At 39.5% G+C, this 20,091-nt stretch overlaps 1 protein-coding gene across 7 annotated transcripts in view; it reads right to left on the bottom strand.

Moving 5' to 3' along the window:
• Nucleotides 1-1,573: 1,573 nt before the first annotated feature.
• Nucleotides 1,574-20,091, bottom strand: part of slc23a2 (solute carrier family 23 member 2) — a 39,745-nt gene continuing 21,227 nt past the window's right edge. For all 7 annotated transcript variants that reach the window (XM_087849248.1, XM_087849252.1, XM_006789922.2 and 4 more), the window contains 13 exons: nucleotides 17,662-17,760; nucleotides 16,187-16,303; nucleotides 15,067-15,224; nucleotides 10,472-10,560; nucleotides 10,261-10,328; nucleotides 9,244-9,425; nucleotides 8,173-8,293; nucleotides 7,331-7,487; nucleotides 7,046-7,193; nucleotides 6,821-6,926; nucleotides 6,437-6,704; nucleotides 6,128-6,223; nucleotides 1,574-5,672 (listed from right to left, as the gene is read on the bottom strand). In XM_087849248.1, the coding sequence (XP_087705374.1) occupies nucleotides 5,407-5,672; nucleotides 6,128-6,223; nucleotides 6,437-6,704; nucleotides 6,821-6,926; nucleotides 7,046-7,193; nucleotides 7,331-7,487; nucleotides 8,173-8,293; nucleotides 9,244-9,425; nucleotides 10,261-10,328; nucleotides 10,472-10,560; nucleotides 15,067-15,224; nucleotides 16,187-16,303; nucleotides 17,662-17,760 (1,875 nt within the window). In that variant the 3' untranslated portion in view covers nucleotides 1,574-5,406. The remainder of the gene's footprint in view (nucleotides 5,673-6,127; nucleotides 6,224-6,436; nucleotides 6,705-6,820; nucleotides 6,927-7,045; nucleotides 7,194-7,330; nucleotides 7,488-8,172; nucleotides 8,294-9,243; nucleotides 9,426-10,260; nucleotides 10,329-10,471; nucleotides 10,561-15,066; nucleotides 15,225-16,186; nucleotides 16,304-17,661; nucleotides 17,761-20,091) is intronic.

Below are 20,091 nucleotides of genomic sequence, written 5' to 3'. Positions count from 1 at the left end.
ACTGTTGTAGACTTGGTGTAACCTCTGACGTCCTCGATCATCACAACATGGACATAACCCATTTCAACTTCTAGCCATCTTCATGAGCTGAAAATTTTGTGGTCCACTGAAACATTTAATCAGAACTTCAATCATCATACAAGCCTAAGAGGAAGTACTTCCTGTTTTCACTGAGTCTCTTTGACTCTTTCTTCATGCCTTCACTCTGATGATAAAAATTAGCAATTTTTAAAATCTTATTAATACTGAAACTTTAAAACACTGAATAAACTAGTTACAACCATTCTTCAATAAAAGACAGTCCTCTGTTTTCTGTACACGTATAAAACATAGACATAACCACCTGCTGAACTATAGGAAGCTGCCTGCACTCACATATTTGCATCTATTGACTTGTATATTGTTTTGCTTTCGTTGTTGCTTCCTTTACTTGTCTGTTCTGTGTGTTTTACTGTGGATGTGGCCAATCTTTAATAGCTGGTTCACTCAGTCTTTGGCCTCTCTCCACACACTCTGCACCATATGGCTGGTTTCAGCCCGATTTTAGTTTTAATGCAACTGATAAAACTACAAAAAACATGTCAGTTAAGTATTGTTTCCTTTTGGTTTCAAAATTGGTACATTTTGGCTAAAGCCATTGTCCCCATTACTTGTCACAATTCATTAATTGGAACTCAAGTTGTTGTTTTTTTGTCCTCATTTAATCTGGAAATTGTTCCTTTGAACTTACAGCAATGAAAATTGAAGGTAATTTTCCTTCTTTCAAAATTGTTTCAATTAAATTCAGTCTTTCTTAACTGACTTTCCCATCTTCTGCAAATTAAAATGTGACCGACACAGGAAAAACAGATTCTAGTTGTTTAAAATAATTCAACTCTTTACATTGAGAAGACCTTAAAAAAAAAGTTCAAATAAAATAGTGCTGACCAAAGCTCTGGTTAGAGCTACTCAAATATTCAAACATGTTACCTCTTCAATAAAATGAATCAAATATTTTCATTTTAGTTTCAATCATCTTTGTGGGTAACACAATTTAAAGAAAATGTTTCAAATCTCATTAATTTTGATATTTTACGCTTTTCGATGTTAAAGACTGAAAGCTTTGTAGCCCATGGGAGACATCTCAGTCTAGAGATGCTCTGTAGCTACATTACTGGCAAATGAGACAAGGGTCTGTCAGTCACCATGTGCATTGTGTGCAGGATCAGATTACTTAAAACTAGATTTTGACAGGCAGTGCCCTCTGTTGTTGTTGTTTTGTTTTGGGGGGGAGGGGAGAGAGACTCTGCAGCACTTTTAGCTCTGCCTGGTTTGTATTCCAGTCTCTGTAAACCCTAGAGATGACTGTGCGGGAAAATCCAGCAGTTTGAGAAATAATTAGATCAGCCTATCGGGTATCAACAACCATGCAACATCAAAAGTCACTTAAAATCACGCTGTGGTGCTTAGTTTGAACTTCAGCAGGTGGTCCTGACGATGTCTACATGCTTAAATGCATTTAGTTGCTGCTGTGTGAGCGAAAAGGAGGAATGGTGACAATTAAAAAAAAAAAAAAAAAAGACAGAAGACTAAATTCATTCAGTAACATCTTATTAAATAGTTTTAGGGACAAAGAATAAAACATTTTGTTGCTACAATTAGTTTACACAATTTATATTCCAGAATGTTTAGCAAACTTTACTCCATTAAATATACATTTTTTGTGTTTTTACATCTATTTAAAGTTTCTCAGCTTGTTCTTGGATTTATATTGGTAATGTGTTAACATGGACAGAAAACAATGTTAGAGTAAAAAAATACAATATGAAAAGATCATAAACAGGATTCCACCAAACCACAGATTTGAAATAGGGTTAAAATGTATTTACTTTTTAAATAAAAAGTACAAGAAAATGGTGCGCTTTCAGCATGATTTAAGATTCAAAGTTATGATTCGTTTCTTACAAATATTTGCTTGCAAAAACATAAAAACTATGTATATATAAAAAAAAACATTTAAAAAGATAGAACACTTAATACACAGAAGTATAGTCTCCAGGTAACGACCCCTTCAAAATAACTGAAAGGGATTAATGTCTTTGTGTTACGCACCTTATGGTCACCTTTTTAAGAGCCATGTGAATGTAATTCAAACCAGAAACAATGTTTTTATTTTGTTTTTTACTGTAACTGGCTGCTTCTTTCACAGCTGTGCGAGAGGTGCATGTGTACTAAATCCTACAATAAGACAGGAGTACAATAATAAAAAACTGGAGGAAGCTGCCATGAGGCACAAAGACATCCCATGTTCATCTTCACATTAAGCGATAAGGCAGGTTTCACTCAGCTGCTTGATAAACAACAGGCTCTTAATAAGGTGACCAATGGGTGCGTCCTCCTCCTGCATTCAGAAATGGTGACAATAAAAATTCCAGAGGAGAGAAACAAGGTACACCAATCACGAGGACACAGATGCATCTTCACTGCAGGGCCAAGAGTGTGCAAGGAGAGACTGATGTGATGGGAGAAGTGCTGGTTGCATGAACATAATATGACACAGAAAACAAGGTCACGAGTCGTGTGCATGCCAGAAATTTACTACAGAAAGGGCCAACCCCCGCCAAAACTACCTCTAAACTACCCTCTATCTCTGTGGAAGCTGCTTAAAAGTCTGACTTTTATCACTGCCAGCTCTCAGAGCTAGGTTACATAGTCACGACACATCAGCTGGAGTGCCAACAACACACTGCTTATTTTACCAACCACCTGGTAACGTCCCTTTGCAAGTCAGCCAATAATTTAAACGAGGGAGATGAGGTTTTAGATTTACAGTTTCTGCACACCGCAGTTGTCTCTAACCCCGGGCTCTTTTCTGACATCATTACTCTGTTTTTTTTACCATCTACCCTGGATGGTCATTCAGTATTTTGGAAAAAATCAGTCTGCGACCTCGTAAGGAGTTTCAGCTGTATAGTCAACGCAAATTATATTACTGTAATTGCATATTTTATTTGACAAACAAATGGAAATCTATAAAAATGTCCCAACACCTTAAACCCTACCTAAAGGATGACACCCCTGTAGATATTAAGGGTCACATAATTAATAACTATGGTTTATTTTGGCGTAACAAAGTATGAGACGTCACCAAATCAGAGCAGTACGTCATAAATGGAACTACAGCTGGACCTGTTTTCATTAGGTCATTAATGTTCACACCTCCTTTAAAATCTTCAAAAGCACTCTAGTAATATTTCAGGTTTCCAGGTTAGTGCGTATGAAGTCATCTGGACCCCAGTCTCCTTGGCACCATTACATGTGCAAACAGTACTTCGTAGTAAAAAGGCCCTGATCTGTAAAATCTGATCCATCCAGTTCGACATTTAAAAGTGTTCATCTTTTGCTTTCAAATGCAACATGATAGAAATGGAATGAAATAGAAGCAGCTTTTATATTACGTCAGAAACAACCCTTTTAAAGCCTCTCTCGCCGGGTGATCTTCTAAAAGCACCGATTGGAGCTGGGGTGGAGGGCAGGAGTAGCTGTCAATCATTACCAGTCTTTAGAGGGCTTCAACAAGTAAACTAAAACACACTAAAAATTCTGAAAGGGACGCATAAACCCGTTAGACTTTTTCTTTTTTTTTTTAAAACCCCCCATAAATAAATAAATAGCTTTAATAAGAGATAAAAATGGGAGAATCTGGAATGAGACTAAACTAATCACGTCTCTCAGTAGCAACAAATGTCAATGAAAAGTTTTGGTATATGGTAACAGAACAGCAGAAATACAAATAAAGAGCTTTGAGCGTTTTGGTTTTATAAAAATCTCAAATGGGCTACTCTTTATTTCTATGCATCATTTTTTTTTATATTGTTGCCAACTCTGTGGTATTTTTTTCAAAAGCTGCTCTTTATACATAGAAGCAGCAGAGGCACACAGTGTGGTCAGAAAAGAGTGGCTCTGTTTTTGGGATGGGGGGCACGCCTGGGTTAATATCGTACAGACTGCAAATGCTTTGAAACTTAGTAGGAGATGAAAGAGAGCGCGTATTGATGACTGAGGGAGAGCAGGAATGTGAAGAAAATGTCATGACCAGAGTTAAACAAGTAAACATTGATACGTCATGACTGTCTGGGAAAAAAAGACCCCCCCCCAAACTGCCACACTGCACATGTGAGCTGATGAAGGGCACAAAAGAAAGAAACTGTTAGATTTATATACTCTATAGTCAACAAAATACACTGTCCTTACCTCCCAGTACAATTATATAGCCTTTAGGTAAATCCTACCTTAATATACATCCACAGTGACCCCAAAACTGTGAGAGAAGTCCCACACGGAGCCGTGCGAGAACACTTATTCTCGTGTCGTCATTCATCAGTTTCATATATACTCACACAAGGTCTCCCAGACAAGGCCACATGTCCGTGTTACTGTGCGCATTAATGCAGCTCTTATAAATCCTCTGCCGTCACCATGATGATAGAGGCATTATTAAAAGCTTGTCTCATTAGTTAAGAGCCAGCATGTAAAGTAAATAAAGGGTAGCAGATTTAAATTAAAACTTTAACGAGCGTGTTCAGGAAAGGCAGAGTTTTGGTCCTGTTAACAACTGATGAATAATACTGACATAATTTAAATAAATGTAAACCGTATGTTAGTGATTTTCTTTTCTGCCCAGTATTATGGGAGAGGCCTTCTGAATATTAGCACTTCATTATGAAATAATATGGGATGCGAGCCTCTTTAGCGTGAGCGTGTTTTACTGAAGAATCTGTGAAGTGACATTCTACTTTGAACTCAGGAAGGAGGTACTACAAAAATAAATCTCACAATCACTTCACATGGCTAAGGGGACCTTACAAACTACTTCCATCATTCTGCATGACCCCCTGTTGTGCAATGCAGTGCTCGTGCTAGATCTACAGTGGCTGCTGGTGTGTGCATGTGTGGTTGCATAACAAATCCAGAGAGGAACGATTCCTAACATGATGCTCAAGTCCCATATTTCAATCTACTGTGCTTTGAGAAGAATGTATGCAACATAATTTGGGCTGTCTCAGTTAGCAGTGATCACAAGTGAGTGAGCCATTAGACTGCCTGACATCCATCTCCTTCTGGATTACTCCATGCACACATGCACACAAACAGACTGATCTCCACATGGTGACATCTTTTATAGCATGCTGTGGCTTGCTATAGCATGCTTAAAATAGCATAGTGGGAAGTGGGAAGAGACTGATACAAGCTATAGAAAATAAACGCATATAGTGACAGGGTGGGAAGGGGGGGGGTTGGTGCATCACATTTCCTTCCACACAATCCAGTGCCGCTTCTGTCCTCCACTCCCCCATTATGTTGACTTAGTGTACCATCCCTTGCTCCCCAAAATTCAACCACTTTAAGGTTTCTCCAGCCTGCTGGTTATACCCGACTCTCTCCCAGTGCTGCGCCGCCCTCCCCTCCCTTTGCCCCATCCCCGTGTCCCATTCTGTTCCTGCAGGCTCCCTGTAGCCGCCCCCAATGGTAGCCTGTGAACGTTGGGCTGATGGGAAAGTTCTTGAAGATTCGGTGTCTGCGGATGAAGTCCATTCCAAACGGCAGGTCGTAGGATCTCATCCCTTCCAGTTCTGCTGCACTAAGACCAGAACCGCGTTTCAGCTTCCTAATACCTCGTTCTTCAGGAGAACCTGAGGATAGAGAGAGATTAATAATGAGTGCCTTAAAGTTCACAATTAAAAGTCCAGGCTAACAAGGAACAAGTCTTCTGCTGCTGCTGTGACTTTCTGATGTTTCTGAAGATGGAAAGAAATTTGTAAGATGCGCCTCCGCCCATTCATCTTCAGTTGATTTTCCAGGTGGCAGCAGGTTACGCTCAGACGACTCTCTCTCAGCCATGTCTTCTTCCACCTTTCCCAGCATGACCTCGAGGATCAGACATACGACCACCCCCACATGTAGTGCCTTGTACGATACCTGTACCTGCTTGGCAGTCACAGCCACATGTTATGATCGTGTTCCTTAAAAACTTTTTTGCACGCTCCAACAAACTACCATCACTTTCTCAAGCAGCAATAACTTAAAACACTATTAAATGTGAAAACAGATTCATTCTTGTTCAAACTAGTGAAATTAAAAACCTTACCAGGGATGGTATTGTCCAAAATGAAGGCGACAGACCCTCCGACAAACATTGCAGTGGTGAGGAGCACATTTAGCACTTGGTCAATTTCAACAATGCCTGAGAAAGACAGAAGTCGTGAATGTAGTACAATTTATTTTTGAAGTTACAGCACTGACACAAAGTTAAACGGATCTAATCTCTGGACTGGAGAAGTCACTGAACTTCTGATTGACAAACAACTACTTCCTGACCCACAGCACTCTCCTACTGTTACTGGTGCTCCTTGTAAAAGTGAAAATGAGTGACTGAATTTCCCTTCCGTGCACTCACCGGTGACCAGTGGGTTCTGTTTGAGGTAGTTCGGCAGCATCAGGCCAAAGAAGATGGAGAAGCCCAAGACGAAGAGGTTCCTGGAGGAGTTGAGGTCGACAAACTGCAGGTTGGACAGTCCCACTGCTGTAATCATACCAAACAGGGTGCAGAACAGCGCTCCCAGGACTGGGTCAGGCAGAGAGGCGAAGAGGGCACTGAATTTACCCACGAGCCCCAGCAGCAGCATCATGGCAGCTCCATACTGGATTACACGCCTGCTGCCCACCTGGAGAACCAATTAAGACTTTTAAAACACCTTTTTAAATAAAGAGCACGTAACATGAACACAGAAAAAGTAAATAAAGAATAAACCCCCCCCCCCCAAAACATATAGTGTGTTACCTTGGTGATTCCCAGGACGCCTATATTTGGGCTGGAGGAAGTAGAGCCATTTCCTGTCCCGAAAAGACCATCCAGCACACAGGAAACTCCTTCTATAAATATTCCCCTGCAGAGACAAAAAAACATCATAATTATAGTTCGGACCAGACAGTAAACTGCCTGGGCTGTTTGTGACGAACTACTGAAGTATGAGAGCGAATAAGGAGGTGGAAAAACAAAGGTTACCGGTTGATGGCGTGGATGGGAGGCGGAGGAGCACACGACAGCCGAGCGCAGGCGTAGTAATCTCCAATTGACTCGATGATGCTGGCCACCACAGCGCTCATCATACCGATCACACCTGCAGCCGTCACCGTGGGAACGCCCCACTGGACTGTAGAGGTAAAACATGCTGGTATTTTTATCCATCATCATGCTTAATGCCAACTTTAAACTTTCATATTATATTTCTATAGTCAGTCTACAGCATATATACAATTTGTAGACCTTCCTCTTCATTAACACACTCACAGGGGTAGGGGATTTTGAACCATGGTGCTACTAAGAGGATCCCTTGACGTGCATCTGTGCGGGCGTAGAAACCGTATTTGTCCTTATCTGGTGGGAAAACGTCGGTCACAGTGAAAATGAAACATAACAGCCACGACACGAGAATGGCCATTATGATCTGCATGAAAGAGAAAAGAAAAAGCTTATCAGACTTTTACATAACATTAAAAACATGAAAAAAACAACAACACCCTTTACCCTTTTTGTATATGTTTTTATTAATTATTCTCTCCAGCTATCTGTTTATATGCAGAGTATGTGAAAGAAATCATGACCTTTTGGGGTGTATGCATCAGTTTATTAAATTAAATTTGCCTTGATTATAACTTAGACCTGTTTATCCTAGAAGCTAATAAACTAATACATCAGGAGGTGAGTGTTTGGATCTTCTTTGGATACAGCTTTCTTCACATCATGCTGTCTGACTTCACATGTGGACTAAACCATTCTACACATTTGGACTAGGAAAAAAAAATTCCTTTAATAATTAGTTTAAAAGCATTGCAGCATAAGACCTGAGGCCAATAAAAAGACATAAAAGTAATTTGAGATCGTTTCATGAAAAAGGTATAAATTAAATTAAGAGCAGCAAATAAATAATTTAATGGTGTTTTTAATCACTTCACCAGCAGGGGGAAGAAAGACTGATTTACACAGTGCTCAGACACCACCTGGGGAGAAGGACATTTGCTCTGCTGAATAATTTGTGACTTACAAAAGAGAAAAATATTAATAATTGGAATGAAAGCAAAAAGTCTAGACACTGTTTGTATACAGGCACTTACAGCATGTTGTGTACTTACAGGAAACATTTTGAAGACCTGGAGCCTATAGGATGTCCAGCCCTTCTTGGCTTTGTAGATGGGCAGAGGAAAGTGAACATTTCTGGCATACTGAGAGAAGAGCAGCACCAAGAAAATAGTCCTGCAGAGAGAACCAATCCTAAGTTTAGTGGTGACATGTTATACCGCATATTCTCTGCATGACAACCAATTCTGCAAACATATTCCTTTAAGTCCTGCCTATGTCTGACAAGGACTCCAGAGGCTTAAGAGCCAAACAATTATCCTAACGGCCCAAGAAATTAGTTGCAATTACAGCCACAATACCTCAATCCCTGTGGGCAAGAGAAGAGGCCCTCGAGCTACAGTGTAAACAGCTATGACACAGCAGAAGCTGATGTCACACCACCTGAACGTCACATTATGAAGTGCATCATCCTTCATGAGTCAGCCCTCTGTGGCTTCACAGCCCACCTGATCCAGGGTTAGGTGCTTTCTAGATCAAGTTTTAGTGTGGTCATCTTAGCCACTCAGGTCTGGCTTTAACTAGAGAAGACCCACCCAAATGCTGTTTCAACCCTCTGTCTGTGAGGGGCAGCCAATCAGCAGAAAGCTGTCTTAAAGGGAGAGACGCTAGGACAGAAGGGCTGAACCAAAGTTGAGTATGAGATAAATAGGGATATTTTATTCAAACTGTAAATCATGCAACGCTTCTATAGTAGAGTATAGGAATATAATTTATATGGACCTGGAAAGCACCACAATGTTACACCACAGCTGTCATCAAAAAAAAAAAAGAAAAAAAAAAAAAAAAAAGTTAAATGTACCTCTAAATGTATCATGACTTAAACATTTAAAAGGAAAACTATGTTGTTTCCACAACTGAAAACAAAGAAGTGAAATTAAAAAAAAAAACTTGCTAAGTAACTCAAAATTTAGAATCATCTCAACTCAGACATACCTTGAACTTTTGAGACACTAACCCGAAATTTTGACTTACCGATGGCATGTTTTCCCATAGACAAACAGACTCTAGATAGTTTCTTTTTAAAGACACTGTTATTGAGGACACATTGGCGTGTCCATACTTACAGCATAGCAATGCCCCAGTGTTTTCCAGCCCTCTCCCCTGCAGCCTGGAAACCAGACAAGCCGATGAGGGCCACGGTGGGAGTGATGGTCAGAGGTCCGATGTATTTCAGGAGCATCCCGGGGAGACCCAGCATGCCGATGCACACCTCAACCATGGATGACACAATGATGGCACCTTGGATCTGTCAAAACAAAAATAAATAATAAATAAATACATTTCTGTTCTGCAGAAATATGCGAGCTGACATATATGTATATACATACACACACACGTATATGTGTGTATATATACACACATATATGTGTGTATATATACATACATACCTACTTACCTATCAAGATTCATGCAAAATTAACATTTTCATAAATCAAAACACAAAGTAAGGTTTTATACGTGACGCTATTGTGAGACTGCTCACTGTCAGTTTGCTTAGTATTAACTAGGTCTGTTTACACTGTACTTGCACATATCAGTACTTAAGCATTAAATAAAAACCCTCAAATTTATGAATTAAAAGCAAACACTGTGTGATTGTATAGCACAAGGTAACAGAATTGGCAGCACTGACAGCGATAATCCTGTTTGCCTGGTCTTTCTGTTCTCCTCCGTCACATTTTATTAAACGTCTGTTCCTTCATTCAACAGTCTGATTCAGTCTGATCGAGTTTCGCCTCATTCACGTGTCACATAACAAACAATTACTCAACCGGCTTACGCAAATGCAAAAGGTTAACACAAATTAAGAGCATGTGTCACAGAAACCCAAACCCTGCAGACATATAGAAAACAGTAATGTCTCTATTTTAGCAGCATATATACAATGTTCAACTTTTTAAACATCAGCTTAACAGACATACTTTTCAAATGTAGTTGTTCAAAAATGTGTTATTTAAGTGCAGCTCAACAACATTTAGAAAAAACCTGCAGTAAAGTCAGTCACCCCTTCCCACAAAGATGTGGTTTGGAACAGTGTGAGTGAATGTATGTGTGAGCGTGTGCATGTTTCTTTGCCTTACCTCTCGTATCCTGGGCTGCCAGATGTGCTCTGTGTGGAGGAGCTCTGTACCGTTTAATGCTGGAATATCTGCTTGTGGAAAAAGACGAGGAGATGAGCAATCAGAAACCAACAAATCACAGATCTTTGCAAAGCTTTCCCACTGAAAACCAGACAGACCATTCAGATATAATATATTGTAAAGTAAAGATAGATGACAGTCCTCTCTTCACCTGTGTTGTTGCACTTCCATTTGTCCAGTGACAGGATGGCTCTGGCTGGTGCGAGAAAGGCGAAAGCACTGGCCTGAAACAAAGGAAGCCTGAAAAACATGAAAAGCTCACTTTAGATATTAAACACTTAAGCCAACTAAGCCATCTCTTTAAGAAATAACAGAACCATTTCTGGTTAGTTTTGATGTACTGAACAAAAACATGACCTTTTTCAAAATGTATTTATTGACAGTTCACAATTTAAAAACAGGGTTATTCAGCCTCAATTCATAATTTAATTGGAGCCAAATCTGCTTGTCTAGGGTGAGATACCCCATCTAGCTGAGGTGCTGTGAAACACTTTCATTAGCTGCATAAAATGTTTTGACAAGGGTCAAAAACAGACTTCACATAAGCTGAATTTCATCAAAGTTGTAGAAATAGTTCAGGAAGTGTGGCTGTTTAAAAATTAGTCACATTTGGGACATTTTTGCCAAACTTCAGGGGGTCACAAGGTATTTTAGTCATATCTGGTTTCAATTAAGAACTTCTGATCTGTAACCCTAGCAGTACAATCATTAAAAACTAGACTAGACCAAGTATCATTTTTAGTTTCAGTGAGCCAAAATTAGATGAGTGTTCACAAGAACTCCCCCACATGCTGCTCCACCTGACCTTGATTTCCATTTTTTAAAAACATCACTGACAGTATTGCATGAGAATACACCTGGACTGCTGCTGACTAATCTAAGGACAGTTAAAAAGAGGAGAGGTAGTGGGAAGGAAAAAGGAAATGTTTCTTAAGAGGAAGTGAGATTTCATAAGCGCTAATTATGAATTGGCAGCACATCTGTTTGTTTCGACTAAAAGTCAGTGTTTTATGTACAGCTTCTTCTTGTCAGTGCAAATATACAAATCAATGTTTATTAATATTGCTGTAGTGTTTTCTTTGCTTTTCATTTTTAAAATCTGTTTCTTCATGTAGGCTTCATGTGTGCTTCAATGTGTAACTGTAAAACAAATCACTAAACATTTCTGTGTATACAAGTCTCATGTTTGCAGGTAGCAGCTGTGCACACAAGCAGGACACTTTGGGTAAAAAGAGACACTTTCACCTTTCCTGGAAAAGCATTATGCCCTTTTTGATTGACCTCACTTGGCACGATGACTCAGAAACCTTCACTGCATATCACCCCCACCCACTTTCCACCTCTTTACAGCTCTGCACGTGTTCTTCTGCGTCATTCCTCAGTACACATCTCCAAACCTTTTCTTCCCCCCCCCCCCTCTTCCTGCATTCAGTCTATCACCGTGGATACGATTGAGTCAGTCACTTGATAGCTGAAGAAATCTGATCTGCCTTTTTCTTCATTTCTTCTTTTTTTTCTTCATTGTTAGGGAGTTATCTGGTACATTATAAACAGTCCAGATGTGATGGAGTATGACTATTACAGATACACATTGCTGTCTCTCCCTTTCCCCCCTGCTTTTATCCTCTCCCTCACTTAGTGGTTTCCATTCAGTGACATTTCTCTGGAGAAACTAATCCACTGAGAGATGGACAGATAAGCACCGTCTGTGACATCAGGGCAGCACTGCGAGAGGGGAAGCTGCTGGTATGGCAACAATGACGGGCTTAACAAAAAAAAAAAAAAGAAAGAAAAAAAAGACTGTTTCAGTCTCCCCCCTCCCCATCTTTTCTATGAAAAAGCAAAAACTGAGCATGTGATTTATGTTTTAGATGTTTTTGAGCACTCTACTACACAATCAGTAAACATATACAATCTACATATTTAACGATCCTTTTTCTGGCATTTATAGCATCATGTAAGACTGGTGATAAAGTTTATATTTTGATAGAAACTCATCAGTTCACATGAAAAAAAAGAATAAATAATAATTCAACTAATCAGCAACCAAAAAAACAAAAACAACAAAACAAAAATCTGTCCTTTTCTGCTGATATCAAAAGCTGATATTAACCTCAGCCTGATGCTGAGACATTACATTTGTGGCTGATAATTGGCGCAGACACTGAAAGATGTAGATATTTACCAGGCAATCAGATTTTAGTGGGATGCATTATGGGAAAAGTGGGATGAAGCACTGTTGATGTCCTAAAACACCAAATATTTTCACTACATTGTCTACAATGTCTTCAGACGTTGGAGACCACTAACCCTTGCAGATCTGTCAGTTTTGTAGTCTCCAGATTTGTTCTGTCACAGAAACATATCAACATCTAAATGGAAATGAGGACTAAACTCAAATGTTAAAATGCAAGTTGTATAGAGTGTCTGAAATAGTTTGCCACATTGTCCAACAGGGGGCAGCTTCCTCACTTTCAGCTTGACCCATTATATGTCTACATGAACTGTCTGTAAAATAAGTTGTGGAAAAAAAAGGACAAGACAATGGGCTAATAAAATTACCAATAAACGTAAGGCTGTTTGCTCAGCTTGCACAAATCAGTGACAATTCAGGACTCACTTTCTGAAAATATGACAGCCCCAATTAATTTTTCATGTATTACAGTTAATAGTGGAGGAACTGGCCAAATGTATCAGCTGTAGTTGCTATTAATTTATTAGTTGTTAAAAGGGTTTCATCAGAGGGTTTAATTTACTTGGGGTTGTGCTGTTGTCCAGTGACTCCATCCCTAAAAACGCTTCTTTTTTTTTTTTAATCAAAGTACAGACCCAGAAGAGGAGGACAACAGTTAAATAGTTAAATTTGTGATTGACATGACATTGACCAATCAGCTGAAAGGAAGAAAAATAGGGTCAAAATCCATACTTGGAACTTGAGTGCAGAGTTGCACACGTATTTTTTGGCCAAGTCCACACACAAAACTTTTTTACGCACACACAAATTCTTTTTACACATACAAATCCTGATTTACAAGTACAAAATATTTATGACCACAATTTGAGCCTATAGAAGTGCACTGAGATCCAATGACTCCAGAGGCTATTTCAGTCAAGTAAACTCACTGTTGCTTTCAAAACAAACAGCCTGAGATCATACGAACTTCGTGACAAGGTGCATTAGCCGGACAAAAACAGCCACTAGAAGATGGTTATTGTGAATAGGATAACAACAGGGTCAACAACAACACTGAGGTAAGCTGTGGTGCTAAATGATCTTCAGCTGGACTTGAGAGGCTCAAAGTAAGCTATAAAAAGGGTCCACACACCATCGCATCACCAGCAGCAGCCTAATTTGTTGACAGCTCATAGGTTAGATTCATGTTTTCATGTTCACGCCAGAGTGTGAGCTTATGCGAGTGTTGCAGCAGAAATAGACCACTTGAGCAGGCATAATTTTTCCTAATCGTCCTTTGTGTATCGCTTCTAGAGTAGCCTTCTACTGCTACAGCACATCAAGGATTGATGTGTTGATGCTCACATGCCTACCTTAGTTCTAACAAGTAACCTGAGACTTTCTCTCAGCTCAAACCTTTCTGGAAATTTGTGCTTTGTGTGTGTGTGCGTGTGTAAAACCCCAGTAAATGGGCAGTTTCTAAAATACCCAAACTGCCACCGAAGTCACGCAGCTGGGTTGAATGTTATCAGTTCCTCATTGTGTTTGGATGACTAACTGCATCCTTAATGTGATTGTCTGATTAGAGATTTACAGGTGACCACGTGTAATGTGATGAGTGTATATCTTTTTCTACAAGGTGCTAATTTTTAAGCCACCATTTGTCTGTTAATAAAATAAAAGGAGGAGGCAGGACAACTTTCACACACTTTTTCCTTTCCATCAAAGTATCAGTAAAAGTCATCGAGTCAGTGTTAAAATGAACAGCCAGTGTGCGCGTCTGTCTGGGTTTATATGAGTGAGGTGATTTGGCCGGTGTTGCTGCTGCTGCGCAGCATGATAACGAGACCAAGACTCTTCCACAACAAGATTGAAAGATTAGGTTTAATAATAAAAAAAAAAAGAAAGAAAGAAAACGAGCCAGGGTTCTCTCGCGCAACTGCTCCTCCTTTATGAAAGAAAAACAGCACCTCTTGCCATCATAACTCAACTTTCATTAAAACACAGACCTCAGAGATGTGATAATATCCATGACAACAGATAACATTTTATACCAGTCATTATTTTCTGGCAAGTGATAGGAGTGATATAACCTTAAGAGTTGAATAAGGGTGAATCACCGATTACAAAACATACCTCACATTAAGCATGTCTGATTTTATGTTCGTCGTAAATAACAAACAAAAGTAGAAAGTGCAGAAATAGTGCAGAGGGACCGTTACCAAATGAAGAGTTAAATTCTTTGTATTTCCAGAAACACAAGTATGAAGACAAAACGTGATACATTCTTGAAAAAGTGGGTCAAAGCAAATCATTCCACACATCTAAACTGGTAAACAGGCCATCCCTCCTGGAAAAGTCACTACTGACCAAGACATGCCCGTGGTTAATCAGTTATTGCTTCTGTGTTTTTCACATTGCTTGGCCAGAAGTGATGCAATAGAAGAACCACATGTTGTCTCAATTTCTCAATTAAAAAGATGTAATTCATTTACTCAGTTCATGTAACGCCTAAACACACTCAGTTACTCAGGGATGAGAGACAGCGGGGGAAGAGAGGTGTGTGTGCATACCTGCAGCCCAGTGTGGTCTGTAGCAGGGTAGTGATCCCCACACAGAAGAAGATGGTCCCTATGAGCTGACTGGTTGCCCACTGATCAAAGCCGACGCACATCGCCTCAGAGAGGAGGAACGGCACCGCGATGGTTCCACTGAAACATGTCAAGTAGTGCTGGAAAGACAAGATGGCAGAAGGTCGTTCCTGTTTTTTTTTCACCATCTACTGTGGAAATTTAGTCCACCCCCTTCCCAAAAAGCCCCCGATAACAAAGCACAAATGTTTAGTTTTATAATTTGGATCCTCACCATCACTCCTTTAGGCTCATAAGTGGAAAATGGAATGGAAAATATAATGGGAAGTCTTTGACCCTCAAATGAAACTATCTGCATTGTTTATATGGTTACCATATTCCCAGAACAGATTAGTCTATTTCCCCATTTATAATCAGGGTACCAGTCATCCAGTTCTCTACTACGGGAGTGGACAATCCAGTTCCGCTCCCACCTTGCTCCACCTGGAAATTCCCAAATCTAAAGAAAAGCCTGTTTAGCCTGTTTACCTGTGCAAACCACAAAGAAGTCTCAGGTGAACTGAACAGTTAATTTAATTTAATATTAGCATTTATGCATCAGCTAACCATTCTTAACAGGCAGATTATTAAACTGATTTATATTCTGGGCGCAGTTGGATTAAGAGGACAGAAGAAAAAAAAAAATAGACGTCACTGACATGAAACATAGCTTAAAAAGCATCTGCCACACCCGTTTCATAGAGTGTGTATTTGACATTCTCAGTCCATATTAACCTCCTAAGACCCAAACTCTTCCACGGCATGCATTTTTAATTTCTCTTTGATAGTTGGGCTGATTGAGTCCTCATGAATGTAAAAACAAAGAATTACCAGATATATTTTTTTCTACTTAATTTTTGTTTCTAAGTAAAATGAGAGCCACATATGAGGATATTCGTTTAAAATTTCGATAGAACAGTAGCAGTATAATGTCCTCGTAAGTGGATATCAGGCCCCTGTACAGCAAAATTGAGTACTTTGGTCTAAATAACCCAAAATGTGATGTCCACATATGTGGACGCAGGGTCCTAGGAGGTTAAAACAATTTAATGTGTAGGTTTACCTGTAATCCCAAGAGCACACAGAGATACCAGGGTGGGGTGTCTTCAATGGTGTAGATCATATCCGACCTCCTTGCATCAATACTGTCTGTACTGTCCAATGTCTCAGACATTGAGCTCTACACACATAATGAAACACAAACAGTATTATTATCATCATTTTAATCCACACTTTCCTTTGTATCAGTGCATGTACTTTACATAGGATGTGCAGGAAAATAGCTGCCACATGTTGTGTTAGTGCAAGAGACAAACGTGTCAGAGCAGATTTGAGGAGAGCACTGTTAAATGTCTCAGACAGAGCTCTACACAGACAATGAAATGCAAAGAAACTGTATCCTGTTAATCTACACTTCTCTTTACATGTATGCTATATGACATGTACTGGAAAATAATTGCTACATGTTACGTCAGTGGAACATGTCTGAGCTGATCTGTGGAATTTTATGAATGGAAAAATACCAGAGGTGGTAAATTTCCCTCTTACAGAAAAGTGCAGTGTCATGGTGACATTGAGAGCAGAGAACTACAGAGGAATATAAGGAGTCATTCTGATGAGTTGGTCTATTCTACTAAATATCTCATCAGCATCTTTCTGTACTACAATGAGGTTAAAGTTTTTATGTAAAAAAAATAATAAACCAGGAAAACAGAACAACAAAATGTAAATTTTCTAACTTCTATTTTGGAGATTAGAATTGAAAACAACAGCATGTTTACAGCAGAAGTTTATACTATAAATAGTGAATCACATGAAAGGGTTTTACTTATAATGATATGGCTTTTGTTTTCAGGGAAAACCCATGAATGGATAATTATCATAATTACAGGTTTTAAGCTTCATGATTGCCACTTACTGTTAAAAAATGTAGGTCAGAGCTCACATTGGCTTGTTTTTATAAACAATGTAAGACATGGTTATACATTCCCTGATCTACATCCTGTAGCTACGGCATCAGTGCAAATTCAGCCTTTTATGGGAAGAACATTTTAGAGAAATAAAGACTTCTTTAAGATTTGCATACCCCTTTTCAATAACATTTAAGGTCAGCATTTTTAGAATAGATAAAAACTTTGCTTACTTATTTTTGTTGTCTCAAAACAAAAGGTGAAAAGCATCTATTAAAACTTACTGGATGTGATTTTTAAAGAAACAAAGCAAACTTTGCTACACATCACAGAGACATTACTAGGTCTTCAGACCAGTGGAGCATTGAGGGCTGTTTGCTTTATTATTAAATCAGTCTTTGATAACAATCTCAAGTATGTAGGCGAAAGATGAGTTGGGGAAAAAAAGGAAACTACTGAAATTGTTTTGCTGAGTGTGGCTAACAAAAAAACAAACAAACAAACAAAAAAAACCCACAGAGTCAACAAAAGCACTTTATGAGTAAGCTTTTTGAGTCATTGTGCCAAAATAGTGACTTGGCTCTTTCAAAACAATCCTTTAAGGTGACTATAAAAACTCATGAGTTACCTTTTCGCCTCCTTGATTATCTTTAGTGTAGATGGCCATCAGCTCTGTGTTCTCAGTGTCCTGGTCACCACTGGCACCGCTGACTCCATTTACCACCACCTAAACAAATACAAAGAGTTTCACGTCAACATTTTACTATCCCAATTTGCCAGAGCATGCAGGAAAAAAAAAATAAAAATAAATCAGTTTCTCAAAAGCAGGTTTGGCGCAATGCTCATACCTTTCGCTTTCAATGTAGGTTTTGTCAGCGTGCCAACATGCAAGCTGAAGCAATGTCAATATTTGTGTGTGTGCACCAGTCTATATGTTACGCAGTGTGGAAGACCGGATGCACTTATGTCCCATGGACATGGACATGTGCTTCCTACAGTATGCAAACTTTTAACCATTCAAACAAATTTCAATAATTGAATATGCATTTGAGGTTTATGTACCAGAGTGCGGCTTTGCTGCATTTGTCACAGCATTTAGGTTAAGAACAATCAGCAACGAGGAGGAGAGAAAGCAGTAGTTTGCATAGTCAGGAGTGTATGCAAATGTGCCCACCAAACCCAGAGTTTTCACTCTACAGTCCTCACATGCAAACATATGGCGTGCATAGGCCTCCAGATTAAACTCTGAGCGGTGAAGTGGATATTGAAGGTTATCAGGGAAACATGTCAGATCACCAGAACAATTAAATGCACACAAAATGTCAGGCTCATGTTTTATTTCCCTTTGTGTTCCACTGAACAGCTTCAGTAAATGTCTCCAGAGAAAATTCTTTTAAAGAGGGAACAAAGCTTATCTAAGTTTCTAACAGGAAACCAGCTGGCTCCGTGGTCACCCTCAAAGCTCTATGGGAGGATTTATCATAGTTTATACCTTGCTTAACCTGTGTCACCTGATTATTTAAACATTTAAGGGTATTCTCCAAAAGTTGATTCTGTTCATCTGGACGTAGCGTTTTCTGGGAGAAACGTTTCGTCACTCATCCAAGTGACTTCTTCAGTCTCAGCTGACTGCAGTTTTCCCCAATCTTATAAACAGGGAAGAACGCTGGTTTGAGTGTGGAGTCAAGGAGGCCATTTACGTGAAAAGGGAAAGACCATCTCTGAATCGAGGAGGGGGTCTAAGGGTACATCTTTCGCCATCTTACAATGCTGTGATTGCAGCCATTCCCCAACTCTCTGTGAATGGTACTCATGGCCATTGATCAGTGGTCTTTGATCAGTGGGTTTTGGCCAGTGGTTGTTGATCAATGGTCATGAGAATTTGCATAATTATGATTAAGGAACTGACCTCACAGCCCATTGTTCCTTCAGTGGGCTGGTTTCAGTCATTATGCAAATGTACTGTTTATAAGATTGGGGAAAACTGCAGTCAGCTGAGACTGAAGAAGTCACTTGGATGAGTGACGAAACGTTTCTCCCAGAAAACGCTACGTCCAGATGAACAGAATCAACTTTTGGAGATTTATTTTCCTGGATGATTGAGAATGCATCAAGACATTTAAGGGTATTAAGAAGACACATGAAAATTAATTTCATGTTTTTCCCCCTCTTTTAGGACATGAAAGATTCTCCAGTCTCAAGACGCCTCAAGGGGATCTTGGCCAGTCCCCAGACCTCAGGTCGGTGGTTCGATCCCAGGCTGCCTCCTGGCTGCATGCCAAATATCCTTGGGCAAGATACTAACCCCATGTTTGCCTACTGGTGGTGGTCAGAGGGCCCGGTGGCGCCAGTGTCCGGCAGCCTCGCCTCTGTCAGTGCGCCCCAGGGCAGCTGTAGCTACAATGTAGCTTGCCATCGCCAGTGTGTGACTGGTTGAATGACTGAATGTAGTGTGAAGCGCTTTGGGGTCCTTAGGGACTAGGGACTACAAATGCAGGCCATTTACCATGACCTGATCCCTACCCTGGTCCAAAACCAAATACATGTGGTAACTCTATAATAAATCTTACTATAAGAAAATCATTTGTAATTTTCACTAATAAAGGTTGGTCATATTTAAGATGAAGCATTAATTAACGGTAGGAGTTCTTTAAGTAGTCTAGAAGAAACGGGGTCTAAAAGACAGTGTATGTGCAAGTATTCATCTCAAGGCAAAAGTTCATACTTCATACTATTCTAAATGCTCTGATTTCGACAGTTTCGTTCTCTTGGCTGTGCAGGATTAGCAACTGCAGATATCTGGAACATGGTTATCTCTGCTGCACAGACCTCACTGAGCACAACAGTCCACACTCTCCTAATTGTAAGGGGCAGTCAATCACTTGGCTTAGTGTTAAAGAATCCCAAATGGCTTTTATTAAGGGCTTCAGTAAGATAGAGTGTAAGATAAATAAGAATTATTTTAATCTTTGAATCATGCAACGCAATTCTAGCAGACCAAAAATATAAACTTAAAAAGGAGCATAATATGTAGGAAAAGGTTGGGGTTACACTTAAT

Source organism: Neolamprologus brichardi, chromosome 12 (genome assembly GCF_056152115.1).
Source record: "Neolamprologus brichardi isolate AB-2024 chromosome 12, ASM5615211v1, whole genome shotgun sequence".
NCBI lineage: Eukaryota > Metazoa > Chordata > Actinopteri > Cichliformes > Cichlidae > Neolamprologus > Neolamprologus brichardi.
This window is presented reverse-complemented; position numbering and strand designations above follow the sequence as displayed.